Source organism: Panicum virgatum, chromosome 9N (assembly GCF_016808335.1).
Source record: "Panicum virgatum strain AP13 chromosome 9N, P.virgatum_v5, whole genome shotgun sequence".
In the NCBI taxonomy this organism is placed as follows: domain Eukaryota; kingdom Viridiplantae; phylum Streptophyta; class Magnoliopsida; order Poales; family Poaceae; genus Panicum; species Panicum virgatum.
The window spans coordinates 54,922,640-54,950,160 of record NC_053153.1 but is presented as its reverse complement, the minus strand read 5'-3'; the positions used below and the strand labels follow the sequence as shown (position 1 = coordinate 54,950,160).

The window sequence follows — 27,521 nt, the reverse complement described above, 5'->3', positions numbered from 1 at the left end:
CGCGCAACCGAATCCAAACACCGATACCTTTCTTTTATTTTCTTGCGGAAAGTAGAGATATCACGCACGTACTCTGATATGGTCACATTTGATCCACTCATGCACACCAAGAGGCGGTTTAGCTTTATCTTTTCCTCGGTTGATCCTAAAGTTTCGCAGCATTAGATGACTAAACTCCTCGGCAAACTGAAACTCTCATGCATCCACAGATTACACTCTCTCATCTCATGTCACCTCAGGACCAAAAATCATCTCACCCCCAGTACAAACGCCGATCCAAAGCCGAGAGGCATCACACGTGCCCAGCCGAATCCATCCAACGGTTCGTGCCACACGACGCCAAGGCGGCACAGCGGACGCCGGGCAGCCCCCACCCGGCCCTACATGGCAGCGACTGGAGCCGGGTTGGCATAAAAGCGGGGGCAGCTCGTTCTCTCCGCCGGCCCACCACTCACTCTCCTCGTCTCCTCCATAGCAGGGGGGGAGGAAGGCGCCGGCGAACGGAAGCGGGGGCTGCTCGGCAGCGCGAACCCCGGGAATTGCGGACAGGTGGTGCGAAAGGGTTGGGGGGCATCTTTCGAGTCTCTCCCATCGGCTCGCCGGAGATGCTGCCCTACGCGACGGCGGCGGAGGCGGAGGCGGCGCTGGGCCGGGCCATGACGCCCGCCGAGGCGCTGTGGTTCCGGTACACCGCGGGGGTATCCGACTACCACCTCTACTGCTTGAACATCCTCTTCCTCTTCGTCGTTTTCACGCTGGCCCCGCTCCCCGTCGCGCTCCTAGAGCTCCGGTCCCCCGCCGCCGTCGCGCCGTACAAGCTGCAGCCCCGGGTGCGGCTCTCCAGGGCGGAGTTTGTCCGCTGCTACAAGGACGTCCTCCGCATCTTCTTCGTCGTCATCGGCCCGCTTCAGCTCGTCTCCTACCCGGCCGTCAAGGTCCGTCATCCTGTCGCTCTCGTCCGGTGAATCTGCGCAATGTGTCTGATTTCTTCATGAGATTTGGGGGCCTGGGGGCGGATTCTGTACATGAGATCGCGTTTCCTTACTGTTCTTGCGCTTAGATTCCCACTCCCCTGTGCCCGCTTGATCGATCTGTTGTTCTGAGATGCAAGAATTTTGATTACATTTGTCTACATGTTTTCTTCTCCTTTGAGGAATTCCTGATCTGGGTTTTGCTCCAAGAACCCTTCTTAGCTGTGTCCTATTTAGAAGATTCCCATGAGCTCACCTACTTTTGGCAAGCAGAAGAAAAATTTCCAACGGTGCTCGTTCCATTTCTTCCATTGTGCTAAAATCATGTATATTCATATAAAAAATGCACTTTAATATCAATGCAGATGGTGGGAATTCACACGCAGCTTCCATTGCCGTCCCTGGGAGAGATGGCTGCGCAGCTGCTGGTATACTTCCTTGTTGAGGACTACCTCAATTACTGGATCCACAGGCTCCTCCACGGGGAGTGGGGGTACCAGAAAATCCACTGCGTCCACCATGAGTTCACGGCGCCCATCGGCTTCGCAGCTCCATACGCACACTGGGCTGAGGTTCTGATACTTGGTATCCCCTCCTTTGTCGGGCCAGCAATCGCTCCAGGCCACATGATCACGTTCTGGCTCTGGATTGTACTCCGCCAGGTGGAGGCTATCGATACACACAGCGGGTACGAAGTTTATATTTTCCCCCCTTCTTTGGAACGGGCATACAACTATTGATTTGGTGAGGCATGCTTTTGTAATGATACTGTAGAGTGATATTGCAATGTTTTGGGTTTTGTTTGGGTGGACATACATGCCACTAACATTGATCTGCTGGTAGGCAACAGCGAACAGAGTTTGTCACTAATTGGAAGCTGAATTGGACTTGTGTTGATGTCTGCATAACCGTCTGAGTTGCCTGAGAGTTCTTAGCCACCTGTTTACCGTTTAAGGTTTTCCTAGCAGTGATTTTTTTCTAGTCATATACTTCTTTGGGATGACCTGGTAATGAAGAAACTATATAGCATGGATAGCATTGGCTGCTACTCTTTTGAGTCTTTGGTGGTTAATAAAAAAATCAAACTTACAGTTACAGAATTTGAAGATGTAGGTTAAAATTTCATAAATGTAATGGCTTGAGAATTAGAATAAAATGTTCAATTTAATATTTGTTACATACTCACTAACAAAAAGGATACGACCTGTGAATCCTTAGCAGAATGTTTTAAATGATCCTTTTTTTCACTACGAAGCTTAGCAGAAAAATCATTTTATATGATGATACACAGCTCTCCTGCATATTCGAGAAAAAAACTACAAGCTTAGCAAAAAGTCTGACTAGTAATGTTTATGCTCGCTTTCTACATATGAAAGGGAACAACACCTAGGCACCTAGGAACAGAAAATTTTAATATGTTGTGGCTTGGCAAATTCAGGATTTGCTGATTCATTGGTGCAGCTTCACTCGAATGACTCGTAGGTCTATCAGTGGGTCATGTAGAAACAATCACGTTGCTTGATTTGTATCTTAGTGGATGGAAATTACTTTTTCTTAGTATTGTGATGTTGCAGTACATTGCATCTAGGTTTTCTTTTTGACAATAAGCGGACACAATTAAGTCATCATGTTTCCTCATATTGCACTGGAGGGTACATTTCTTGTCCGTCATTTTAGGTGGAGACAATGAAAAATTCTAGCTTCTCTATATATGATAGAAATTAACTACCATGTCACCAATTCTAGAGTAATTCCTTGGATCGAGATCTACTAATATCAAACATATCACATGGGTTCTTTTTGTTTGCTCCATCTTTGTATACAATCCATTTGTAACTACAAAATTGTTTTCCCCCCTGTATGAGATCATCTCAGCTAGGATGTACCTCAGTTTGTACCATTTTGCAGCAGGTATTGTTTGTTATATTTTTGCTGCAGGCCTGCGGCCAATAAAACCATCCATGACACTATGGCAGCTACTTTGTATTTGTGACCCTTCCATGAGGAGAAACATAATTAGTTTTATAATTTTGCAGCTTTGATTTCCCATTCACTCTGACGAAGTATATTCCATTCTATGGCGGAGCAGAATACCATGACTATCATCATTATGTAGGAGGCCAGAGCCAAAGCAATTTTGCTTCTGTTTTCACATACTGTGATTATCTGTATGGGACTGATAGAGTAAGTTTCTCTTTTACACAAAGGCCAAAAGGAAGTACTAAGAAGTGATGGAAGTGTCAGAGTTCTGATGTTGAGCACTTTGTTCTTTCAGGGTTACAGATTCCACAAGGCGTACCTAGCAAAGGTATTTTTCTACATTGACAGCTCTGCCAAACATTTTTCTATGGTACCTTAGAAATAACAAGGGATTTTCAAATGTAAGATTACTATATGCTAAATAACTTATTGAGTTGACTAAGTAGCTAACTTTTTCTTTTTTTTTATGTGACCTCCCGGATGTAGCTGAAGGATCTTGGGCAAAATGATGGTGAGAAAGGAGATGGCAATGGATTCAGCTATACAAAATCGGACTAGATTGCTTGATACAGTGCCTCCTTAGTGTCTCCATGATCGATTGAGTTCACTATGGCATCACGAAATGGGAGATCAGCCTGAGTTGGGCATCGAGTTCACTTGGTTTCACGAAATGGGAGATCAGCCTGAATTGGGCTGTGCATGTGTGGTGTGGTGTTCTGATTTCTGAAACTGGCATGCAGCTTTCAGCTGCGTTGCCCTGTGTTTCCCAGTGTTTGTGAACTTATATGGAACTTGTATGCTGACCAATAAACAATGCAACTCTCAGATAGTCTTCTCATCGACGCATGCTTTGATTGTTTTGAATCAGTTGCTGTATAGTTTCCGAGAAACTTTGCCTGGGTGCCCCAGTGTTTCGAGTTGCAACTAGGTATTCAGTCCAGTTCTGAATAATTAACTTCTGATGTACCATGGCAAATTAAAATATTCTAAGTCTGGTTAACATTATCAACACTTCAGAATTTATTCGACAGCCCCTTGTCTCAGATATGTGTTGACAATAGCAAGAAACCATCAGCAGCATAAGATATGTGTTGACAATAGCAAGAAACCATCAGCAGCATACTGACTCGCGTCCGTGTACTGTCGATTTCTGTTCTGATGGACAAAATTTTTCACTCGGGGAGCTCCAGTTACAACTTACAACACTGAAAGGCTAAACGTGCACTGATGTTTCAAGTTCAAATATGATCAAAATCTCACATGATGAATTCGGAATTCATAAGTATTCCCATCTACTAATATTCAGCCCGTTCGGTTGGCTGTTTCCCAGCCCCAGCCATGTGCTGCTGGAGTAACCCTCCTCACATAGCACTGTAGCAACAGTGGGAAAAAGCCAGCCCCAGCCGGCTGATTAGCAATCGAACAGGCGGATTATCCTCAACAGAACATCACAGTTAAATAGCATATCCCAGAATTACAACTAAAGATTGCATCTGACGTAGCTAGAATTCGTTACAGTTTAGAAAGCAAATTAAAAATAAAATGCTTCTTGACGCAGAGGGCCACAAGTAAAGGCATCTGAATTGCCCTTGGACGTCCTTCAGAAACGGCGCTGGGGGAAGCGGTCCATGAGATTCACAGAGGGGCACTCATAAGCCATGTGGCCACGGCCACCACAGTTGTGGCAGATCATGAAGGCACCAGCCATGCAGTCACGGCTCATATGGCCAACCTGGTTGCAGGCCCGACAGATGACGTCACTGAAGCTGCCACGGAAGGGAGCGCCAGCTCCACGGAAGGGAGGTGGCACACCCCGCTCACCCAATGTATCAGACTTGGGGCACTGACGGGCCAAATGACCAGCAACATTGCACAGGTTGCAAACAGGATCATTGGTGCAGTTGCGGGCAAGATGGCCACTCTGCCGACAGTTGTTGCAGGCCTTCTCATTGGTGCATTCCTCACGAAAATGACCTGGTTTGTAGCAGTTGCTGCAAAGGATCACTTCTCCAGGTGGCAATGGCGGAGCAGTGCAGTCTCTTGCAATGTGGCCAGACTTGCCGCAGTTACGGCATAACCCTTCATTTGGGCAGCTGTTAGCCATGTGGCCAGGTTCTTTGCAGTTCCAGCAGATACCTTTGGAAGAACACTCAGCTGCAATGTGCCTGCAACATTAAAAAAATTTAGTCTGAAAAAGCTATATCAGCTCAAAAGATGAAGGTGCATGGCCATAGGGAATGCATTATGTATCACTTAAGCTTCAAGGTTGCCGCAATTAATCATCTCACAAATATAAAAATCAAATAGAATCCGAGATCAGGTCTCATGGAATAAGAGCCAAAGACAACAATGAATTGCTTACAGATGCATTTAACTTCACTAAACAAATGATACTAGAAGTATCTTCCAGGATGACAAGAACATAAAAGATAACATAAGGTAGAACACGGACTTATGCCCCTAGGGGAACACATGCACACCTTGTCCACACTACAGAGCCCGCACAAAATGCCCCTGAATAGTTAAACTTAACCAAACAATACTAACCATAAATCATTAAATTAATTGATAGAGCACCTGTTGAGATGTTATTCTTATAACAGCAGTGCTACTATAACAGACTAGAGGTTCTTAAACATTTTCTGGATTTTCACCAGTAGGCCTATAAACTCTCAACAGTAGGCATTTGAGTCCAGGAAAAGTTTAAGGACCTCAGGTGCACTTTAATTTAAAGCACATAGTATGTACTAGTACTACAAGTAAAATGCACATGCTAGTAAATGAATGATGGAAAAACTCAATACTAGCAACATATAAGAGCATCAATGTAAGCAGAATAACAGAGTTCTTACCCAGGAAGCCCACAGGTATGGCAGACAGCCACGCTAGGACACTCTCTAGCAAAATGCCCAGGACGCTTACAGTTGTTGCACAAATCATTCTGAAACCTGCACAACAGACAGAGAAATAACCATAGGGATACATAAACTTCCAATCTTCCGAATAATTTTATATTACAGCTTCACATAAATTGATTTGTAATTACACCATTCTTGTCATGACTCATGTCCAATTACAACCCTTGCATAGAGGTTGTTTCCTCAAACCATGCAAAAACACGAACTCATTCTTAAACCACTGTTACCATATTGTGTCACACTTCCCTTTACTAGACTTGCAGATAAATTAGAGTATTATCATGACCCAATATCAAGTGCCCTTTACTTATGCTGCACAAAGTGATTATAGTGGGATAACTCAAACCATTTACATGAAATCAAACAAATAATTATGGTTATTCTACCACAAGCACAAACTTAAACTTCGTGTAAAACCTGATCACCTAGCGTTTGGGCCAATATATACATAATAACGAGAGGAAGCAGTAATGCTTGGATGAATAATGTCAAACACTCGTCCTGTTTGACTAGGTAATCTCAAACCTGTTTGGACCACGGCGGCTGTCCCTCCGATACGGCGCATCACGGTATGAAGTGCGTTCGGTACGCATCCTGCGGTCCTTCGGCGGCGGGCTGCGGCTGCTCATCACGAAATCTTTCCTCTAAACTCCAAGCTCCAACCGAACAGCAACTCCACGCCAATCAGCACCTTCAACACTCCAACAAACACCACAACCTCTGCTCTTCTTCCTTCCCTGTCCACAGCAAAACGCCAAAACCAGACTGAGATCCAACCCTATGAGTCCCACAATCACCACCACCTTCACTACAGGATGCTCAAGTTCCAACAGTAGGTCGCACGACTCGCTGGATACCCTACTCCCACGGTCCCACCACCCTCTCTCAAGTCATAGCATCGGGCAAGTGCGTTCTAGTCTTGAGCCTCCTCCAACACACTACAACAAGCCGTCAGATTTTATTATGTTTCTTTCAAAATTCCTCCCAATCCACCATCACCTTAACATGAAGACTCCTTGCCGAACAGTGCTTGATCAATTTCACACCGCTCCCGTCGCAAAAGGATCCCCACTCCAATCCTGTACGCTACAGGCACAAGCGTCCGGGAAAAAAACCTAGGGCCGCGAAGCTACATAGGTAACAAGCGCCAAAGAAGATGCAGCTTGGCATCTAATCCGACAAAGAAAGAGAAAAACAACGGAAACAGATCTAGCAGCAGGATTCAATTCTTGCCGCGCATACCGGAGACGCAATCGAAATCGACCTAGGCTAGGGCTTACCAAAAAGAGGGCTCAGCAGGGCACGACGCAGGAGTTCCAGACGCAACGCAGCGATGTCGCCGTGCAGCTCCGAGGGAGCTCCGGTGCAGGTCGCCGGAGGAGCGCTGCGGCGGCGTCGGAGACGTGTCCGGATTTGGGGAGTGGTCCGAACGGAGCGTGCGACCAGGTCGAGAAGAAGCCGCAGATCCAGGCTATCCAGAGAGCGCACGTGCTTCCCGACCGTCCGATCGGCAATTAACGGTGCAGGAAAAGCGGCCGCTTGTGCGGAGAGCTAACGGGCCCCGAAACATCTAAAAAAAGGGCCCCCGTAAGCAGCAGGATAGCTCTTGGGCTTTGGGCTTGGGCCGAACGGAACAGGGCGTCAGAGATGATGCCTCTCGCCGCGTGCACCGCCGGCGGCGAGGCGGCGACTTGGGCGCCGCCGTTCTGCACCATCGTGGCGCCGACACGTCAGACTTCTCCTATCTCTCCTGCCCGCGCTGCGAGCTCGCGCTTCCGGACGGCGCCGTCTCCTGCTTCGCCTGCGGCGGCGGCGGAGGCGGAGCCGGCCAGTCCGCCCCGGGCCGCGTCTACCGCCTGCTCCTCTCCGTCGCCACGCACGACCGCGTCGTCCCTGTCGTCCTCTTCAACCGCGCCGCGCGCACCCTGATGGGCTGCCCAGCCGAAGACCTCGCGCGCTTCTTCGCCGCGCACCCGGGCTCGGCCCGCGCCGCCGCGGAGGCTCTGCGCGGGGAGATGTGCCGGGTGGTGCTGCGGGCGCCTGCCAGGAACAGAAGGAGCGCCGGCGCCGCAGACGAGCGACTACGCGCCGTCTCCGTCGTCCCGCTTCGCGACGGTTTCCGCCCGGTCGTCGACGCCATCAGGACGCTGTACCCGCGCAGCAGCTGATGCTCCTCGACTTCTCGTTGCCTGGGATATTATGGATATAGAGGTTGGTGCCCCCATTCTGTTCGACGAAATGCTTGGTTTGTAATGGCAATGCAGGAACAGTTGCACAAGGGCACAAGCATTTCAAGTGTGACTGATTATAAGTTGTTGCTTTCAAGTGCATTCTTCTTTCCCTTGTCTGATTAAATCGCCTAGTTTCGCGCCCCTAACTTTGTCCCGGCAATTACCATGTCTTCTTTGGATTTGAGCAAATGTTATATAAGATTATGCGAGCACCTAGACAAGAACGTTTGGAAATCATCGTCGCAAGCATCCTGAACTGTGGAAGTAGTTCAGGTTTGGCCAGGTTTGCACTAAAACTTTGATTCTCCGCAATGACTTTAGTCCATCTCATATATTATATGTATCTGAAGTTGCATTTGCATCCACGACTCGCAATGCTAAGTTCTGCTGTCTTAGCTCGCTGCTGCTCTGTTTTCTTGTCTGTCATTTGCCATTTCGATTAACACCATGAATCCACAAATGGTACAGTTGCGTGAAGTGGCTCTGATAAGATTATCGTGAGATCAAATCATACTTCCATATTGTTCCCTTGTTGCTCTGATAAGATTATCGTCGAAGATCAAATCAAAGTCCCTATTGTCCCAGACATGTAACACCAGAACCGAAATCCAGAACTGACATTACTTTGTTGACTATTCTATGCTCGAGCAGTGTTTACATTACTTTCTTCCCAGGAAGACATCATGTGCTATTTTTCAACATGTGGATGGTTTTTTTTTTTCTCTGCTTCACATTTCTTCATTTGTGTCGGCAAGTGAAGCCAAACTAGGAGGTGGCCGGGTGGGGTGGGGGGCGGCGTCTGGCCCAAGTATTAAAGATGCATATGCCATATAACTAATTGTTGCTCAAGATTATGAATAAGCATGGGTCCACAAAATTTTCATTGGGTTGGTCGTTCATAGGTGCATCTAATTCCGTTCGAGTGTCCACATGGATGCATCTGCAGGAAGCTAGATTCTCAATATCTAGTCCTCGATCATACTGATGATGCAGTTTAACACATTCCAGAAAACTTTCTTCATGTTTTTCAAAAAAAAAGAAAACTTTCTTCACCAGTTACTATCTGCACAAGGGATGATGTTTGACAGTAGAATATAGTAGTGAACCTAAAAAAAAAAAGAGGCTACCAAAAAGCATAATATTTGTTCATCAGTTATCTTGTTAGAGCACTGCAGATTGCAGAATCAAGTGTGATCAGTCCAATTCAATCCAGTTCTACGGACAACTGAACACCAGTGAGAAACTGAAGCTGATCATTCGCCTTTTCAGAATTCAGAAAGGCATTCTGTGCACTTGTGAGTTTGTGACGATGAGCCCTGAATCTCATGATTGGCCCTCCTGTGCTGCCTGTGACGATGAGGACGACACTAAGGACTAGCAGCAGCTGTGCAGATGCATGCTTCGTCAACAGTTGAGCTTCAAGAGTTTGTCCTCGACTTTAAGCTCTGCCGCTTTCAGTACAATCTAACTCAGCATCAGTCCAAGTGCTACACTAGCGAAGATCTAGTTGGTGCGAATCATATCTTTGAAATTTTGCAGTGCTACTGGTGAGCGTACTGATTAGCCAAATGATCCAAGTTATGAGCTAGCACAAAAAGAAAGACCATCATTGAAGCTGAGGCGATCAGTGGTGGATCATTTTTCAGTATCTCTAAAAGACGAAACCTGACCCTGGATCGCGCATATCATTGGGCCACGTCGCCTGCAAACTTCAGCTGTCGGATCATCCATGGATATTATGATTTTTCGCGCATATCATTTTGCACAGTCATCAGCACCCAATGTTCGGTAGTTCTTTAATATCTTAATCTCCATTCAATATTTGCTCAACTTCCAATCCTGTGGATATTATTTGTGATATGCTGCAACTTCACACAAAATAAGCTCGCCAAAGATGTCTCTATAACTCTTTATCCTTGCTGATCCACCATTCTTCAAAGTTTCTACCTCATCACTGCAGTGACAAAGTTACCATTCATTATTGTCATTAATTTGATTGTCATGTCGTTCTTTTATTGTTTCTGCTTCGTTGTGTCAGCAGCAATGGTACCTATTTTTTAGGTCACCAGTCTAGACTTTAGTTGGGTACAATGTTGGGTTAAAATTTCTGTGCACATTGCATTTAAAAATAAAATTTCTCCATTGGCCAAAATATAACTGAAAAAATGTAACGTTTATATATTTTCCTTCCTGTATGTGCTTCTACTGGAAAACAATAGCGTGTTATCAGTAATATTCCTCATGCGTGTACACATTAATGTGGCAGAAATTGGCGCGTGGGAGCATGTTCAACAGCAAAGACATGCTTTCTTTGGTAAAATGCAGGTAAGCAGATAACATGCTTTGACCTATAAACAATTTACATCATAATTTATGCCCATTATTTTCACCTCTGCCTCTTTTGATCAAACACATTTTTGTTGCATTTGCACTTTTGAGCTTTGCTAATAAGATGCCAAGTTGTACTAGGTCAACTAAACAATTGAATCATCTACTGTGTGATTTGCATTATGCTAGCAATACAAATGAGTCAAGCCTAAGGTATCCAAAATGTTGTCCAGCTCAGTTTCCAATTTGAACGTAAAGACATTACTATAACTCTATTATGCTTCTGCTTACTAGCCTATATCAGTTCTGATTACAGATAAAACTGAAGCTTAGGTATTTTTGGAAGATAGCTGGTCTAAAATAGATGGATAGCTGGCCTAAAATAGATGTTCATATTTTCTAGCATGCCAGACTGTTAGTGTATGGTGTATTTTGCAGAAGTACAACTATCACCTAACCATACGAGCATGCATGAGTACTTGCCTTCTTTTTATTTTTTATTTTCCTCTGTTATTTGCTTACAAACACACATTGGCATCATTGCTTCTCTTTAGTAATAACTATGATACTGGATATTTACTTACGAGTTACGGCTGGCAGGTGTGGGATTACACTGGACTTGGATACACGAGGTATAATGCAAGAGATGTGGGTAAAGAATACCTTGGGTATGCTTTAACGAAAGCTGCTGTAATTTGTTAGATACACTTTTTTCAGTGGTGAATCTTTCAGTTTGTTTGCGTTGTTTAGATGCGTGGTGGAGAACAAGGTGCTTTGCAATTCTCTGCTCTTACGTTTACAGGTTTGTCTTTCAGAACCATTTAGCGTCAACACTGGTTTGTATTGCACGTTGCTATTTGTGTTGTACGTTATAGTTATCTTTACACAATACCAATAGAACATCCTTTTCAATGTGTCGTTCTTACAGCTTTGTATTATAATATGATAATCTCAAATATTCAAGAACACAAAGAAGTTGTAATTTGGTGTCGTGCAGCCCAGATTCTGTTAAGATGCCTTTCTTCTTCTTTTGTGAAAACAGTCAACTTAGTCTGATGCTTAGAAATGTTTACCTGGTCAGGAAGAATTGAATGACATGGAAAGTGTGATATATCTTACCAGATTGGTGTCTCTTACTTTCCCGTCGAAGAGCAGACAAGCAAGGATGAAGCCAACATCAAGTGAACCATTATCTGCTGGTCATTCTACCGAGGAGTTATATTGCAGCAATTTAGTTAAACTTGACCTGAGTGATGGAAGGAGTTTATATTCCAAATTGGTGGTAATTGCTTGTTTATATTCTTTTGCATTATTTTGAGTTTTTTTTACTTCATTTTCTTAATATCATGTTTAAACTTTGTTGCAGATAGGAGCTGATGGTTCCAAGTCCAATGTTAGATAGATTGCAGGCATAGAAACAACTGGGTGGAATTATCTGCCAAGTGCAATTATCTGTACAGTGGAGCATGTTATGGAAAATGATTAAATACACTAGTCTTCTCAGTTCTCAGGTAGGCGCGGCAACGGCTGCGCCAGAGTTTCTAGTGTCAAGGAACCGTGTGTCGGTAGTGATGGTGAACACAGTCGTGTGTATGGCTTAAAATTGCACTGAACATGGATTTGATTTTTTTTTCTTTTTCAGATAATTAAGAATTTTTTTTGGGTCTTCGTGCAGATTTGCAGTAACGTACATGAAAGCAAGTCATTTTAATCGAATTTGTGCAATTTGCCGATAATTTGGACCGTCTGGACCCAAATGCCAAGCCTGATTAAGGCAGGAAAGAACTTTTTAACTTGGATCAAAAGGAAGGGGTGACAAAAATTACTAGATAACCAAATCTCAACCCTTTATTCTTTGCTGCTGGCGGGTAATAAACCCAAAGCGCGGTGGCATAGCATACTTGGCTGCCAGTGGGAAGAATAAATCGCAAACCAAATGCTAGTGTTCCAGGTTCAGTTACTCAGTATTCACACGATCAGAGTTTACGAATAACTGAAACCAAAAGTGTAGGATTCACGTAGGAAAGTGCGCAACGCATTTCTTGTGTGGGGGGTGCCAGTATCCGGGTCCTTTGCATTTTCTTTTGGGGCCAAGATCTTGTTCACTCGTTGTACACTTCACTTGTTCATCCTGGGCCCCAATCAATAATCTCCCAAATCTGTCCCCACTCTCTTCTTAAAAATGAATTCTTAACAACATTTTCCAACTCCGTGGGACCGTTATCATACATGCCTGATGTCGCCTATAAAAAAGGCCTCTTGCAAACCGAAAAATTTATCGATTTATCACGCGCAACACACACTAGATCACTAGGCAGCACGTCTCGCAGTATCACCAGATGGCAAGGCCGGTGCAGCAGGCAGCTGCCCTTCTCCTGGCAATGGCATGCACGGTCGCTCTGCTGATGCTGCAGCTGCGGCCCTGCGCCGGCCAGCAGCAGCAGCCGCCTCCCTCCCCCGGCTACTACCCCAGCGCCACGCTCCGGCCGCTGGCCTTCTCCGAGGGCTACCGGACCCTGTGGGGCCCGGAGCACCAGACGGTCTCGCCGGACGGCAGGTCCCTGACGCTGTGGATGGACCGCAGCTCCGGCAGCGGGTTCAAGTCGGCGCGGGCGTACCGGAACGGCTACTTCGGCGCGTCGGTCAGGGTGCAACCGGGCTACACCGCCGGCGTCAACACCGCCTTCTACGTGAGCCCTCTCTCTCTCTCTCCAAATGCAATGGTGAACTCTGCTGGGATTTGGTGCTGATGCCTGAATGCCTGATGAGGAAATGCAATGCGTGGCCGCTGCTGCAGCTGTCGAACAGCGAGGAGTACCCGGGGCACCACGACGAGATCGACATGGAGCTGCTGGGGACGGTCCCCGGGGAGCCGTACACGCTGCAGACCAACGTGTACGTGCGCGGCAGCGGCGACGGCACCATCGTCGGCCGGGAGATGAGGTTCCACCTCTGGTTCGACCCCACCGCCGACTTCCACCACTATACCATCATCTGGAACCCCGACCAGATCCTGTAATCCTCTCTCTCTCTCTCTCTCTCTCTCTGCTCTTTTGTACGGCCCCATGAGCTGCAATGCAAGCCGGACGATTCACGGTTGGTTCGCCTGCAGGTTCCTGGTGGACGACGTGCCGATCCGGCGGTACGAGAGGAAGACGGAGGCCACGTTCCCGGACCGGGAGATGTGGGCGTACGGCTCCATCTGGGACGCCTCCGACTGGGCCACCGACGGCGGCCGCTACCGCGCCGACTACCGGTACCAGCCGTTCGTGTCGCCGTTCGCGGACCTCAAGATCAGCGGGTGCGCCGCGGACGCGCCCGGGGGCTGCCGGCCCGTGCCGGCGTCGCCGTCGGGGTCGTCGGCGGCGATCAGCCCGCAGCAGGAGGCCGCCATGTGGTGGGCGCAGCGGAACTCCATGGTGTACTACTGCCTCGACTCATCCAGGGACCACGCGCTCTACCCCGAGTGCTGACCCCAACGTGAAGTCCTGAACCACCGCACGCGACACACTGCAGAGCTGAGCGTCGCTGCAACTTGCAGCTGCAGCTCCCAACCATATCCAAATCAAACGCGTGTCTAAGCGCGACTTATGCAAATTGCTTCAATCCGAAAGAAGGGTACGAAAAAAATGAATCCTGAACTTGGTCGAAAGAATATCAAGAACAAGTAAATGCCTGACGTTACGTCTTATAAAGATGTGCAATGATGATACTGGTACGATACAGACTGAAAATATCGGCGAGTGAGCATAGCAAGAAGCATATCTAAAGTCGACAAATTGCCACCCATTTGTTCCCTCGATTCATGGCACAATGCCACACCAGTAGAACTCCAGAACATGTAATCCCTGCACTTGCCAGTGATATACTGGACCCTCTGACGAAATTGTACATCTTGGTTTTACACACCTTTTAGCAAAAACTGTACAGAGCAATAGTGGTCTGTTTTTAAAGCGGTAAGGCAAGGCGATCCACCACCGCCTTATCGCCTAGGCGACGCCTAGGCGGGCTAAGGCGAGACCTTAAGCAAGGCGAGCCGCCACCGCCTTGTCGCCTAGGCAACGCCTTGAAAACAGAGATAGTGGTTTGTACTTTTACAACAAAAAGCTAGTCACCAATGTTCATTTGTTAGCATCATGCAAAGCAAAGCCAAAGAATGAAGTCAATGGGTTTTCTCTGTTGGGCTACCTAACTGTGAAAACCTGCAGCTTCTCTACGCTTAAGCACCCAAGGTACCTCCCCCCAGCTGAACTTTCAGCAAACCTTAGATCAAGGATCGGTTGTCTGTGGGGCCTGAGATTGGTGTGTGTCTGAAACGAAGGCAGACGCCATGTCCGGACTCCATACAGCGACTCATCACCATAGGCAAAGAGAAGCTGATTGCCTCCACATGGTATGATTGCAGACTTTGACATTCGCAAGTCGCTTACATTACCGCTGCAGGTTTGGTCCTTGGCAAAGGATGTTGTGGCGGTCCTCCTCAAGAGTGTATGGCGCCCTAGCTTTCCTGAACCAGTGGGTGCCTGTGATTGTGGTGTAATCGCTTGGGGTGTGGCGTTATCATCTGGCTGCTCAACTTTCGGGCGGTAGGAAGCCACCAGGAGATCACTTGATAGAGGGGCGCATGCAAGAGAAATGCAGACCCCTTGGTTTTCCATCCCACTTAGCAAATTTGGCCTGAAAAAAGAGCCCAAAACTTGATCATGGGGGCTACAAATAACCAAATCCGACATTTCACAGACCATGAGAAGCACATCAATTGGGACTGTGTATGAACTTTTCAAACTAAGCATACCTGTCTTCACCACCATCAACATCCCAAATGCAGGGTCCTATAGAAGAAGCAGAGAAAACCTTTCTGGAACCACTGCCATCTACAGCAGAGTGGATTGTATGGACTGGATGTGTCGATAAACCCATCATACAATGCAATGGTGCCGAAGTTTGACGAATATCAAAGACCAATAGCATCCCATTCTGAATTTTTTTATAGAAGAATTTCTATTCAACCATCCAAAAGTGCACAAAAAAGACTTAATAAAACCACAACAGCATACTGAAAAGTCAACCTGTAATCCAGTATAAAGATAAGTCGAACTAGTATGATCCCCTGAACAGGACCAACTAGGAGCCTGAAAGATATTGAAACATAGAATATTAACAGGTCATCATAAACAATTTCACATTTTCGCTGATTCTCTTACTTAGTAAATGCAACACATATTCACTAATTCACTTACTTAAGCAATTCCACATTTTCCATAGTTTTAATTTAAAGAAAAAGTATACATGTCTCTGTCGAAAACAAGTGTTTTGACTGTCAACCACCCTTTTAGTCTTCTGAAGGTTAAATTGTTTGCCGCAAGTGATTTTCTGATATCCAAGACCTAGAGCTACAACAACATGACAAATGGAAACAGAATAGACTTGCAGATACCTAGCCTTAAATAACAGAAAGGACCATCTATTGTATTTAAATATTTTAGGAAGAAATATATGCAGGAACAAACTTTTGGCAGCAGTTTTTGAAACAGCATAAGAGCATAAAAATACTTGCAAGTTTTATGAAATTGCAAAGGTTAAAGAATCACCGGTAGATTGTATTGAAGGACAACATTATTGGTTGCCATGCTGAGATATATAAAACATAAGCACAAAGGTCAGATATCAGAGTAAATGTTAGCAAGACAATAGTGAGATAAAACTGACACTTTCTTTACAGACCTGAAAAGAGACAACTTCCTGCCTAGTGATGCAAAAACAGCATGGCCCCTAGGCAGTATACAGATGTCCCTAATAGCTTTAGTATCAGGAGGGAGGTCGATTTTCTGCATTCCCTGTCTAGCAAACATGCTGATCTGTTGAAATAAAGAATTGAATTGCAAAAGGTCAATAAGCAACCAAAAATTGCAATAAAAAGCAGAACTCATCAGGAGTCGTTAAGCAAAAGCATCTGTTTAGACATGTACCTTTGTAAGGATGTGTTCAGCACCAACTCCAGGACCCCTTCCAGAAGTGAGTATAATCTGACTTGATGCATCTATGCCCATGACCCGAGCTCCATCAACCAAAATCTCATTCTACAAAACATAGCTGTTGATTGTGAGTCAGTGAATGATAAGATCCCTTCATAATCTACTGTTATAGGCTGCAATTGAAGTTGGCATGAAAGTGACTGGCATATGCTTCACAAGTAATAGTACACTGTACACACTACACAGTTATTGGCTGCATAACCAAATGGAACCGGAAAATAAATCTCAACATAGCGAGACCGAGTAAAATAGAAAGTGGTAATCGGATAGCACTAAAGCAGACCTGGAGAACAAAACTGCAGTGATTTCTATGGTCAATGTCTTCCATTGAGGCAATTGGCTCAGCATCTGCCACTCCATCTGATATCCGCTCAGTCATTTTCTTCAAAATCAATCGCAGAAAATGTTAACATGGAAGCTTTTATCACTATGACTAATTATTAAACTTTGAGCATTACTAGTGCTCTACCTGTCTCTTCGAGCTTGTATCAAATATTACATTTTGTTGCAACATAATCTGCCTCTGCAGGTAATATAAGGAAACATAAAAGGATTAATTGGTACTCTACTGCGCGTGTAAAAGGTTTGTGCACAGAAATATTGCCCAATTTAATTTATGAAATACATCAGTAAGGTAACCCTCGGCATTGAGCCTTTATTTATTTGCATTGGTGATGGATGAGGTCACAAGGGACATACAAGGTGATATCTCTTGGTGTATGCTCTTTGCTGATGATGTGGTGCTAGTTGACGAGAGTAGAGCAGGGGTTAATAGGAAGTTAGAGCTGTGGAGACGCATGTTAGAGTCAAAAGGGTTCAGACTTAGTAGGACCAAGACCGAGTACATGATGTGCGATTTCAGCGCATCTAGGCATGAGGGAGGTGACGTTAGTCTCGATGGGCAAGTGGTGGCCCATAAGGACACTTTTCGGTATTTAAGTTCGATGCTACAAAAGGATGGCGACATTGATGAAGATGTTAGGCATAGAATCTCAACTGGCTGGTTGAAATGGCGTCAAGCTTCTAGTGTCCTCTGTGACAGGAGGATACCACAAAAGCTAAAAGGTAAGTTCTATAGGACAGCGATTCGCCCGGCGATGTTATACGGTGCTGAATGTTGGCCTACAAAAAGGCGACATGTCCAGCAACTGAGTGTAGCAGAGATGCGGATGTTGCGGTGGTTTTGCGGGTACACAAGGAGGGATAGAGTCAGGAACGAAGTTATTCGGGAAAGAGTAGGGGTGGCACCAATTGAGGAGAAACTTACCCAACATCGGTTGGGATGGTTTGGACATGTCCAGCGGAGGCCTCCGGAGGCGCCGGTGCGTAGTGGGGTGCTAAAGCGTGTTGATAAGGTAAAGAGGGGTAGAGGTAGAACTAAACTGACTTGGGACGAGTCGGTTAAGAGAGACCTTAAAGATTGGAATATCTTTGAGGAGTTAGCTTTGGATAGGAGCGCTTGGATACTAGCTATCAACATGCCTGAACCATGACCTTTGTGTCTTTTAGGTTTCATCTCTAATCTACCCCAACTCGCTTGGGACAAAAGGCTATGTTGTTGTATCAGTAAGGTAACCCTACTTTTTTCATCAGAAAATCAACTTGGTTAATCAACAAAAATATTTCATCTGTGCACGTACCTTATGCTCTTTTATCTCTTCAAGTAACTTTGCTTGCTGTGTGGAAACATAAAGAACGTATAAGCTTTGGCAAAAGAATATGCAACTTGTGGTAATTGCTATGGGACAGGATACTAATATCAAATTCAAGTAAAAATGAAGATTGCACAAAGAAAAGGGACCTTACTTGCTTCTCAAGAGATTCATTTTTCTCTCTCAATAACAATACTTGCTGCATAAATCAAATAAGCATTACTAGATGATCACATATACCTTCAACGAAAAGTAAAGCATAACTAACCGTTTCAAGATCATTATTGGGAACAGCAATCTCTGGTACATAGAGGTTGATAATGTTGTTTTCTTTGTATCTCTTGCCACATTGGGGACACTGAGTAAGTATAAAAATAACAGATCTAAATCAGTCAGAAGGATTCACCCAAATAACATTATTATTCTGATACAATTAAATGCATACCGGTGCTTTTTTCTTGCCGTACTGTAGCAACCACCTCTCTAGGCAATATCTGCCATAGACATGCCCACAGGGAATGCAACTAGATGTGGGATATAACACAGTTAGCAATTTAAGACCCTCTATTAGTAATGATTTGAAAATATAAGCAGGTACGCACCACCAAATCAGCAGAAGTCAGAAACCTAGCACATAATAAGCGTACTATAGGATCCTTAGCAATTTTCTAAATGCCCAAATGATAAGAAAATAGTAATAAAACCCATGGTCCTTGACATGCTCAATGCCTTTATCAACCATAATTCCCATGCTGGTGGACTAATGGACATAAACTTAAACTTAATGTCCATTAGTCCACCAGCATGGGAATTATGGACTAATGGTATGATTAGTACAGTTACCATTTTCGCATAACAGTTACTAGTACTGAACATAAACTTAATGTTCTTTCTCTTGTCATAATTCCTAGCGTTCAGTTAATTTGCCTATCAGGCAGAGTGATATGCTCAAGTAATCTCCTGAGAGTCAATACACTTATATTCAGAAACAGAGATCTCTAGAACACATAGCAGCTGTACACTCATAGAAATGCACTCATAGTACGCCCAATTACAAAGCTCATGATTCCGAAAATTATGGCTTCGATTTGAGATCTGAAGCATAAATTACAACTGGTCAGAACTCAGAAGCTATAGCAAGCCGATTCCGAAAACTATGGTTTCAGTTAATTCACGGTGAGATGAATTCAGCAAATTACGAGAAGTTCAGGGCCACGCCAGACGCCAAGTTTGTTCACAAATCAACGAAATCAATGTAGCGTTACAATTCGTCCTCACCTCACGCGATGCGCGCCGTCGGCGGTCCACGCGAGCATACAAATGGGGCAGCTGGGAAGGTTCGTCCCATCCGGCTCGCCTCCGCTCGCCGATGCCTTACCCTCCCTCGCCGAAACCCTAGCTTCCCCACCGCCAAGCCTCCTCGGCCCCTCGCTGGATCCCTCGCTCTCCTCCTCCTCGTCCTCGTCCTCCTCCCAACCCCCTTCCTCACCCGAGGCGGACGAGATCACTTGTACCACAGGAGGAGCAGCCTCCACCCCCGCCCGCCGCGGCCGCCTCCTTCGGGAGCCCGACCCCGACGGCATTGGGTAGCGGCAGAGTGAATTTTGGAAGAATGGCGCCGTTCGGTGGTGAGAGAGACCGAAAAGGGAGGTTGGCGGGCGCGCACGAGTCCGAAAATCTTATGGGCTCTCCACATGGGCCGACGAAATAGCCCACGGAGAGAACGAATCGCTCCACCGGTCCACCCCACCTCCCGCGGCAGCAGCAGCGCGGTCAGGGTGAGGCAGGCGCGTCTCGTTTAGTACCACCTCGCTGCCCCTGGAAGGGTGGGACGAGGGAGGGGGCTACATAACCATCGCCCCTGCCATCGTTACAACATACTTACCTGGACGGGGTCGACGGGCAATCAAGAAGGCCCGTGGCCTAGGTCAATGACTCACATGGCACTTGGTGGGTGCGTTGGCTTACCATCTCCCCAAGTGGGAGAGTGGACGTCATAATTTGTGATAAGAGGGGGTACGCGTACGCGCGGCCCCTGCCAATTCCGAAAATTAAATTCTGGTCCCTGGGTTTTTATTTATTATTATTAATTGTGGATCTGTATTGTCGCTGGGTTCAATGTTGTACGCAGGTGAGCCCATGAACAGCTGGAAGAAGTTGTTGGGCCTGGGCCGTCCGAGTTGAGGCGGTACATACCAACGCGGCCTCCTGACTTACCAAGTATACCCCTCAAAAAAAAAACCAAAGTATTCGAGGGCCAGTCTTTTCTGATCCTTCGCCTGAAAAGAACAGCCGCCGCAAACGACGCACGGTGAGGGGAGGCGAGCGGGGATGGCGCGGAGCGTGTCGTACGTGTCGGCGGCGAAGCTGGTGTCTATGGCGCGCGGCAATCCCCGCGTTGCCATCATCGACGTCAGGTACGCCCGCGGCTCGTCCCCTGTGATGTGCTGCCCTACCTTACGCTGCGCCGATTTGGAAATCGGAGCCTGAATTTTGTTTTTTGCCCTCGCCGTGTGATGTTGGGGAACGGATCGGGAACGGAAGGGACGATGAGAGGAGCCACCAGGCGCACATCGCGGGGTCGCACCACTACGCCAGCGGCAGCTTCGCGGCGCGGATGCCGGAGCTGGTGCGGGCCGTTAGCGGCAAGGACACCCTCGTCTTCCACTGCGCCCTCAGCCAGGTACTAGATCCGCCGCCTTCGTTTCTCTATACATTCAGGGGAATCTGATTCACTCGACAATGCTGCTCAAGGAACGTTAGGTTGATTTACTTTTGCAAATGGAGACTTAGAGCAACTCCAACATATTGATTTTTTTCTTTCCCCTTTCTCATCTTATAAGAAAATCTCTCATCACAATTTTAGCTTATTGGGGAAATGTGCTCCAACAGATTGATTTTTCTCTTTCCCCTTTAATTCATAAGTGGCCAGGATTTTTTCATGCATGTGGATCTTGTGGCTAGGAAAGAATGGATAGAAAGGGAGAAGGAAAGGGAGAAGGTGGAATTCCCCTTTAAATAGGGGAGAGGAGGGAAATATAGGGGAAAGGAGAAAGAGGAAAGGGGAAAATCAATCTGTTGGAGCTAAATTTTTTCCCCTAAATTCCCTTTATGGCTAAAAAGTGGAAAGGGAAAAGGAAAAAATCAATCTGTTGGAGTTGCTCTTAGTATATGTGTTGGTTTGAGGCAGAAATGATTATCTGAAGCACAGTAGAGGCGTGGATCTTCCTTGGGAAACTGTTAATTTGCGTATCGTACTACCATTTTACCTTATGTTTAGATGTCCACCAGAGACCAGACTACAGAATTGTTAAGAAGCAACAACTTTTTTTATGCCAAATTGTTGTTGTGCTTGTTCTCCACATATTCCTTCCTCTGATTGAATTAATTGCCCTACTTTTGTAATTTCGTTATCTTGATCAATTAGCCTGCATGGTAGACCTATGTATGCACCGCTCTGGGCTGCTAGTAGACCTCTATATGCACTGCTTTGTTCAGGTTTTCATGTTTGGGTAGTTTGCAACACAAAAGTTTGTGCCCAGCTAGGAATAATAACAATACAAATTCAGCTAAGGGCTTTTCATGATTGACTTGGATTAGGATTGGGAATCTTACATGTGAGAGGTATCTATGAAAATTTGCTATTCAGAGGCATTTCTTCTCTCTCTTTTTTTCATTTGATGGTTGTGCTAAATGCCCTAGTAAATCTTTTCTCTTGAGGAAAAAACTACGTTGCACGGATACGGATACGCGTATCGGTATCGGAAGGATACGGATACGCGGATATGCCAATTTCCCAAAAAAACCCGATACACGGATACATTTAATATTTAAAAAAAATAAAATAAAAAGAAATAATGCAGGTCTAAACTTAAAACTGATAGCAATAAAACCTCACAATTAACTACTTAAGTGTACTATTATTACAGAACAGCAGGTCTGAAGGTCTCAAATATAGTAGTCTCAAATTTAGGAAAAGCAATAAAAGGCATTCAGCCTATTCAGGTTTGCAATTCATGCAGCAGCAAGTTCCTATTCCTCATTTGTCTCATTGTCTTCCACAACATCAACCTCCTGAGCATCCACACCAAAAATCACAGCTTGTAATTCAGGTTCATCAAGGGACAAGTCAGCCACTTCAAGAATGCCAATACCACCAAGTGAATCAAAAGAATCCCCTCCTACATCCCACATCCTTATCTCCTCTGTCCCTAAAATGGTGACATGATCCCAAAGTGGAGCCTTGATGTTTGTTGCCTCTGTGGCTGCAGATCCTACGCTACCAGTTGCACTAGCACCGCTCAAATTGGGAGATGCCATCTACTGCATACAAGCAATCAAGCAACAAAACTCACTAACTCCACTGCTGAAACAGAACAGATCGAGATTGGGGAGAGGGAACAGATCGAGATTGGGGAGAGGAAGACGAAGTGGGTAGCAAGGAAATCAAGCAGCAACTGGCTACGAACTCAAGAAGAAGAGGAGATCGAGATTGGGGAAGGCCGGAAGGGGATAGGATAACTCACCGGAGCTGGATCCACGTTGCAGGGGCGGTACTCGTCGCCGGCGAGCAGGGACGGGTGCTCGTCGCCGGCGGGCGGCGGGCGGCGAGCAGGGACGGCGCGATGCGGGAGTGCGGGAGTGCGGCGCGCTGCTGGCTAGGGCGACGGGGGATATGCGACATGTTATTGGGCTGGGCCGTATCCACAAAATGGTGATACGCCGTATCCATGAACTTGATACGTATCAGGATGCGTATCCATTTTTTTTAATTAATAAAAATCAGATACTTATTGGATACGTATCGGACGCTTATCGGATACGTATCCATATCCGATACACGATACGCGTGTTCAGCCAAGTATCCGTGCAACGTAGGGAAAAAACATAGCGAGTTTTTTCTTTCACAAGGCACACAGGAAGTTAGGATTAACATGAGATATTAAAACAAATTCTTTTTTCCTTGTCAAGAAATGTTTGTGAAATTGAAGATTCATGGCTTGCTTTTGCTTTTAGGATAGACATGCATTCTGTTTTAACACAGAAAAAAACAGTATATAGCTAGAATATAAGGCCTTAGATGTTTTGCTTGCCCTGAATTGCTGATTATTATATACATGGCTTTGCTAAACATCCATTAATGGCCAGAAATTATCTGATGAAATAGGCCTATCTAACTCACTAATCTCATCTTCTAGCTATACTACTGCCTTTAGCAGTTCATACTAGTGCCCATTCTATATTCTCCCTGATTGAGTTAGTTCTGCAGCAGCCGCTATTATCCCACGGCAAGCAAATTCTGTTTTCACTATTTTATCTGTGTACCTTTATCTCAGGCCGTGTTTAGTTCGCCAAAAAAATTGGGTTTTGGTACTGTATCACTTTCGTTGTTATTTGATAATTAATGTCCAATCATGAACTAACTAGGCTTAAAAGATTTATCTCCTATAAAACAATTAAACTGTGTAATTAGTTATTTTTTTAACTGCATTTAATGATCCATGCATGTGTCCGAAGATTCGATGTGACGGGTGCGGTAGGAAATTTTTTGGAAACTAAGCATGGCCTCAGTGTCCATTTCATATCCAAGGCTTATTATGTTTCAGTCCAGTGTATCTGTAAATAACATTTTCCCTTGCTAACACTTGTGTCACTGCACTCTAGGTGCGAGGTCCAACATGTGCTCGGATGTTCTCAGACTATCTATCGGAGACCAAGGAGGATTCAGGGATAAAGAACATCATGGTACTGGAGCGCGGGTTTAACGGATGGGAGGTTTCAGGGCAGCCTGTCTGCCGCTGCACCGACGCTGCTTGCAAAGGGACGTGCCTTTGACCACACGAGTTCCAATCTCTCAGGCCTTCAACGATCGGCATGGCTGTCTCTGTTTCTGCTGTCGCTTACATCGCCTCATTGAAATTGTAAAACACGACACAGCTCGTTGGGTTAGCTGGCAATGCCAATTTGTGGGAACTTCGTTGCATAACTACCACCGTGCTGTCAGATACGACGCAATACAATACAAAAGACTCCACGGTACTGATTCATTTCAGATTGGCTGCATAGTGGAAACTGTTTTTGTTTCTGCCTGTCTGTAGTTCTGTTCTCTCCTATATTACTTCGCTTCGGCTCATTCGGTTTGCTGCGGCTCTAGCCGTTCGGCTGCAGGCCCAAACTCTGCTGCAACAGCCAGCCAGAGCCAGCCGAACGGCAAGTCACATCGTAACTCTCGCTGCATCCTCTGGTCGATTGTCCATTTGTTTTAGGATCCGAAATTCAACACTTTTTTTTTGAAAACCGAAATTCAACACTTCACCAAAGAAATGTTACAAGAATCCTTGCTCCCAAAGGGAATTTAACAAGTGTTTCTGCCAAAGCTCCTCCAGGCCCTCAACCGAACGGAATGCCGAACAAACTTTGACATAAAACTAAACTTTTGGCGTGCAGTACCAAAAGGCACAAAAAAACTATTTGTCCCCCCTGATTACTGAAACAACTGTTTAGTTCCCAAAAATTTTCATCTCGAAATTTGTGACTTTCCCTTTGAACACATGTATGGAGCACTAAATGTAATTAAATAACAAAATTAATTACACAGTTTGGATGTACACGACGAGACGAATCTTTTGAGCCTAATTAGTGCATGATTAGCCATAAGTGCTACAGTAACCCGCATGTGCTAATGATGCGGTCCAAGGCCTCAAAAGATTCGACTCGCGGTTTCCAAGTGAGTTCTAAAATTAGTTTTTTAATTAGTGTTCGAAAAACTCTCCCGACATCTGGTTAAACCATTGACGTGACACCCAAAAATTATTTGTTTGGGAACTAAACGGCCCTTATCTCCAAAAGAAAAAACTGGAATCCAGCACCCTCGTCTCCCCGGAGCGCAGGGAGCGCGTGCTGGGCTCGCTCGAGCCGCTGACCACCACCACACGCCTGCGAGACCGAGCCCCAGCCCGGCGCGGCCCACGCCGGCGTGCGCCGTGCCGTGCGCAACAAGCTGATCGGCAGCCGCCGACCAGCCACCCACGCGGCCGCGCCTTTCCCCTTCCGCTTCCGCCTCCGCACGCTCCAGAATCCAGATCCCACCAGACCCCGACCCGACCCCATGGCCTTCTCGCGCCTCCTCCCCTCCCGCAGCCGCCTCCTCTCCGCCCTCCTCCACAACCCAGGCCCCATCCCCATCCCAACCCCAAGCGGCGGCGCCGCCGCCGGCACCCCCGCCTCGCCCCCGCGCGCGCCCTTCCTCCGCTCCATCGCCTCCGCCACGCGGCGGGCGGGGCCCTCCTCCCGCCCCCGCGCCGTGGACATCGGAGCGCGCGCGCGGCAGCTCCAGACCCGCCGCCTCTGGTCCTACGGGCTCGCCTTCGCCTGCGCCGGCGGGTTCGTGGTCGCCGTGCTCGCCACGTTCCAGGACCAGCTCGTCTTCTACGTCACGCCCACCGACGCGCTCGCCAAGTTCACCGCCGACCCCTCCAAATCCCGGGTCCGCCTCGGCGGGCTCGTCCTCGAGGGCTCCGTCGCGCACCCCTCGCCGTCCTCCCCCGAGATCGAGTTCGTCGTCACGGACCTCATCACCGACGTGCTTGTCCGGTACGACGGCGCCCTGCCGGACCTCTTCCGCGAGGGCCACTCCGTCGTCGTCGAGGGGTTCCTCAAGCCCTTCACCGACGACCTCCGCCGCGACGACGGGAGGAAGGTGGCCCAGAAGGCGCGGGAGTGCGCGTGCTTCTTGCGAGGCACCGAGGTGCTCGCCAAGCACGACGAGAAGTACATGCCCAAGGAGGTCGGCGAGGCGCTCGAGCGAAACAAGAAGCAGCTCGAGGCCGATGCGGCGGCGGCGGCCGCCGCAGCTCATGGGACGAGTGTAGCGGCTGCGGCGGAGGGAGCAAAGGCAAGCTCGTAAGATTTTGTCTGCCTTCCGGTTTGAGATTTACTGGATCTTGAGTTGAATTTTGTCTGCGGCATCAGGCATAGGTAGATTTGAATTCGATTTTACACTGGAGCTGCAGGATATCTGCAGCGCGATTCAATTTGATTCTAAGCTGATGTGATTGTAGTATTGTGAGCCGAGGATCAGGCAAATTTTGTTAGGGGAATAATGACAAATGATGATTGAACACAGCTATACGGATTCGTTTTTGAATTGATGCTTACTCGTTCCACTGAGCAATACTATTGGTTTACTAGAATCTTATGTGTGAGGAACAAGTAGATTTGGATTCAATTTCTTACTGGAACTGGGAGATATCTGCAGCACAATTCAGTTGAAGCTATTGTAATTGTAGTGTTTTTGGCCTGGGCATAAAGCAGTTTTTGTTAGGGAAAGAATGAACTGATGATTGAACATATCTAGATTGATTCCTTTTAAAACAATATTACCAGTATACTCCTTCCATTGAGTAATATATGAATTTTGTTGTGTAATTCCTGAGGTTTTTATAGTGGGAACCAAGTACCCAATTTGTTTGTGTCAATAGGCATGGTTTGGTTTCGATTGAATTCATATTGGCTATATCTCGTTCCATCTCTGGTGTGTTCCTGTTTCACTTAATTAGAGTCAGTTGCTCTCTTGATTTGACTCTATGCAACTATATTTTGATGCCATTTTAGCGCTTGAACAGAAAAGAAAACTAATTTTAGCTCAAACCCCTCATCCAATATATGCGTTGGTAATTTAAGTTGTGACCATGTGATTGATGGAAGTGATGACATCTCTTGGATTTAGTGTATGGTAGCCGAGTTATCTGGGTTAATAGTTTTAGTCAGGGACACACTATGAATGCAGAAAAACTAGTAAAAATTATCAGGTGATAGTTATATACATTTATGGTGACATATTACTCTGTTCCTCACTAAGCATGCTAATTATGTTTCTGAAATTAAATTTTTGGGAAGTAACTGATTAACCTCCAATTTTCAAACAGTTTTTAGTTAAATGTCTTGTATTTGCTTTCCCAGAGCACTATTGCTGCCCAAAGAGGACAATGGATTTGGTTTGCAAAAACAAGTTAAGTTGAAAATTTCAACATCATGAGCTACTGTGAACCTAGTAATTTAAATTATACATCGGCAGTCAAGTTGAGAAAAAAATGGGATCAGTACCTTTTTCACTTGAAATATCGTTTGGATTTAAAGACTTGTGCAGATTCAATTTTAATGATGTGGCAAGATTTTAACTGCCGATCTAGTTGCTAAGGAACAGCAGATGTTTGTGGATATATGGATCAATACTGATTAGAATATACAGGTATCTTTATCTCGGAAAGGCAGTTCAAAAGTTGGCGGACAGTAATATATTTTCAATAATCATGCTTGTGAAGTTTCTCAGTTAAGTTCGTGATTATTACTTTTGGATGTCAATGCCATTTGTTTTGTTTCTGCGCTCAGCATTGCTATGATAGTA

General features: G+C 46.0%; 6 protein-coding genes, 1 non-coding gene and 1 pseudogene across 10 annotated transcripts; 6 read left to right on the top strand and 2 right to left on the bottom strand.

The window, feature by feature from the left end:
* Nucleotides 1-433: 433 nt before the first annotated feature.
* Nucleotides 434-3,818, top strand: LOC120688009 (very-long-chain aldehyde decarbonylase GL1-10). Its single transcript, XM_039970132.1, has 5 exons — nucleotides 434-935; nucleotides 1,337-1,659; nucleotides 3,008-3,155; nucleotides 3,247-3,279; nucleotides 3,438-3,818. Exons 1-5 carry the CDS (start codon nucleotides 606-608, stop codon nucleotides 3,507-3,509), a joined length of 906 nt encoding a protein of 301 aa, XP_039826066.1. The 5' UTR covers nucleotides 434-605; the 3' UTR covers nucleotides 3,510-3,818.
* A 378-nt stretch (nucleotides 3,819-4,196) lies between these two features.
* LOC120688011 (zinc finger protein GIS2-like) lies at nucleotides 4,197-7,342 on the bottom strand. 3 transcript variants are annotated; one of them, XM_039970134.1, is made up of 4 exons: nucleotides 7,150-7,342; nucleotides 6,395-6,606; nucleotides 5,804-5,899; nucleotides 4,197-5,116 (listed from the first exon to the last, which is right to left on the bottom strand). In XM_039970134.1, exons 2-4 carry the CDS (start codon nucleotides 6,496-6,498, stop codon nucleotides 4,552-4,554), a joined length of 765 nt encoding a protein of 254 aa, XP_039826068.1. In that variant the 5' UTR covers nucleotides 6,499-6,606; nucleotides 7,150-7,342; the 3' UTR covers nucleotides 4,197-4,551. The 3 variants fall into 3 exon arrangements, with proteins under 3 accessions (XP_039826068.1, XP_039826070.1, XP_039826069.1); XM_039970136.1 differs by lacking the exon at nucleotides 6,395-6,606 and having other exon boundaries at nucleotides 7,150-7,334; XM_039970135.1 differs by lacking the exon at nucleotides 7,150-7,342 and having other exon boundaries at nucleotides 6,395-6,984.
* Nucleotides 7,343-7,493: 151 nt separating this feature from the next.
* LOC120688012 lies at nucleotides 7,494-12,092 on the top strand (annotated as a pseudogene). Its single transcript, XR_005680942.1, has 4 exons — nucleotides 7,494-10,425; nucleotides 11,029-11,230; nucleotides 11,510-11,710; nucleotides 11,795-12,092. The product of XR_005680942.1 is annotated as an uncharacterized LOC120688012 (transcript).
* Nucleotides 12,093-12,692: 600 nt separating this feature from the next.
* Nucleotides 12,693-14,107, top strand: LOC120688007 (xyloglucan endotransglucosylase/hydrolase protein 31-like). The gene is made up of 3 exons (XM_039970131.1): nucleotides 12,693-13,118; nucleotides 13,226-13,443; nucleotides 13,541-14,107. The coding sequence occupies exons 1-3, from the start codon at nucleotides 12,768-12,770 to the stop codon at nucleotides 13,899-13,901; spliced, it is 930 nt and encodes a 309-aa protein (XP_039826065.1). The 5' UTR covers nucleotides 12,693-12,767; the 3' UTR covers nucleotides 13,902-14,107.
* Nucleotides 14,077-19,736, bottom strand: LOC120688006 (E3 ubiquitin-protein ligase RFWD3-like). Its single transcript, XM_039970129.1, has 13 exons — nucleotides 19,394-19,736; nucleotides 18,561-18,639; nucleotides 18,384-18,473; nucleotides 18,270-18,314; nucleotides 18,104-18,139; nucleotides 16,933-16,986; nucleotides 16,747-16,845; nucleotides 16,398-16,508; nucleotides 16,153-16,286; nucleotides 16,020-16,059; nucleotides 15,498-15,560; nucleotides 15,224-15,405; nucleotides 14,077-15,105 (listed from the first exon to the last, which is right to left on the bottom strand). Exons 1-13 carry the CDS (start codon nucleotides 19,696-19,698, stop codon nucleotides 14,613-14,615), a joined length of 1,731 nt encoding a protein of 576 aa, XP_039826063.1. The 5' UTR covers nucleotides 19,699-19,736; the 3' UTR covers nucleotides 14,077-14,612.
* A 256-nt stretch (nucleotides 19,737-19,992) lies between these two features.
* Nucleotides 19,993-20,154, top strand: LOC120693677. Its single transcript, XR_005683133.1, has one exon. It is a non-coding gene; the product is annotated as a U1 spliceosomal RNA (small nuclear RNA).
* Nucleotides 20,155-20,332: 178 nt separating this feature from the next.
* On the top strand, nucleotides 20,333-24,200 carry LOC120688013 (arsenate reductase 2.1-like). Its single transcript, XM_039970137.1, has 3 exons — nucleotides 20,333-20,532; nucleotides 20,660-20,798; nucleotides 23,780-24,200. The coding sequence occupies exons 1-3, from the start codon at nucleotides 20,447-20,449 to the stop codon at nucleotides 23,948-23,950; spliced, it is 396 nt and encodes a 131-aa protein (XP_039826071.1). The 5' UTR covers nucleotides 20,333-20,446; the 3' UTR covers nucleotides 23,951-24,200.
* A 788-nt stretch (nucleotides 24,201-24,988) lies between these two features.
* LOC120688010 (cytochrome c-type biogenesis protein CcmE homolog, mitochondrial-like) lies at nucleotides 24,989-26,304 on the top strand. The gene has a single exon (XM_039970133.1). It carries the CDS (start codon nucleotides 25,224-25,226, stop codon nucleotides 26,019-26,021), a length of 798 nt encoding a protein of 265 aa, XP_039826067.1. The 5' UTR covers nucleotides 24,989-25,223; the 3' UTR covers nucleotides 26,022-26,304.
* The last annotated feature ends 1,217 nt before the right edge of the window (nucleotides 26,305-27,521 follow it).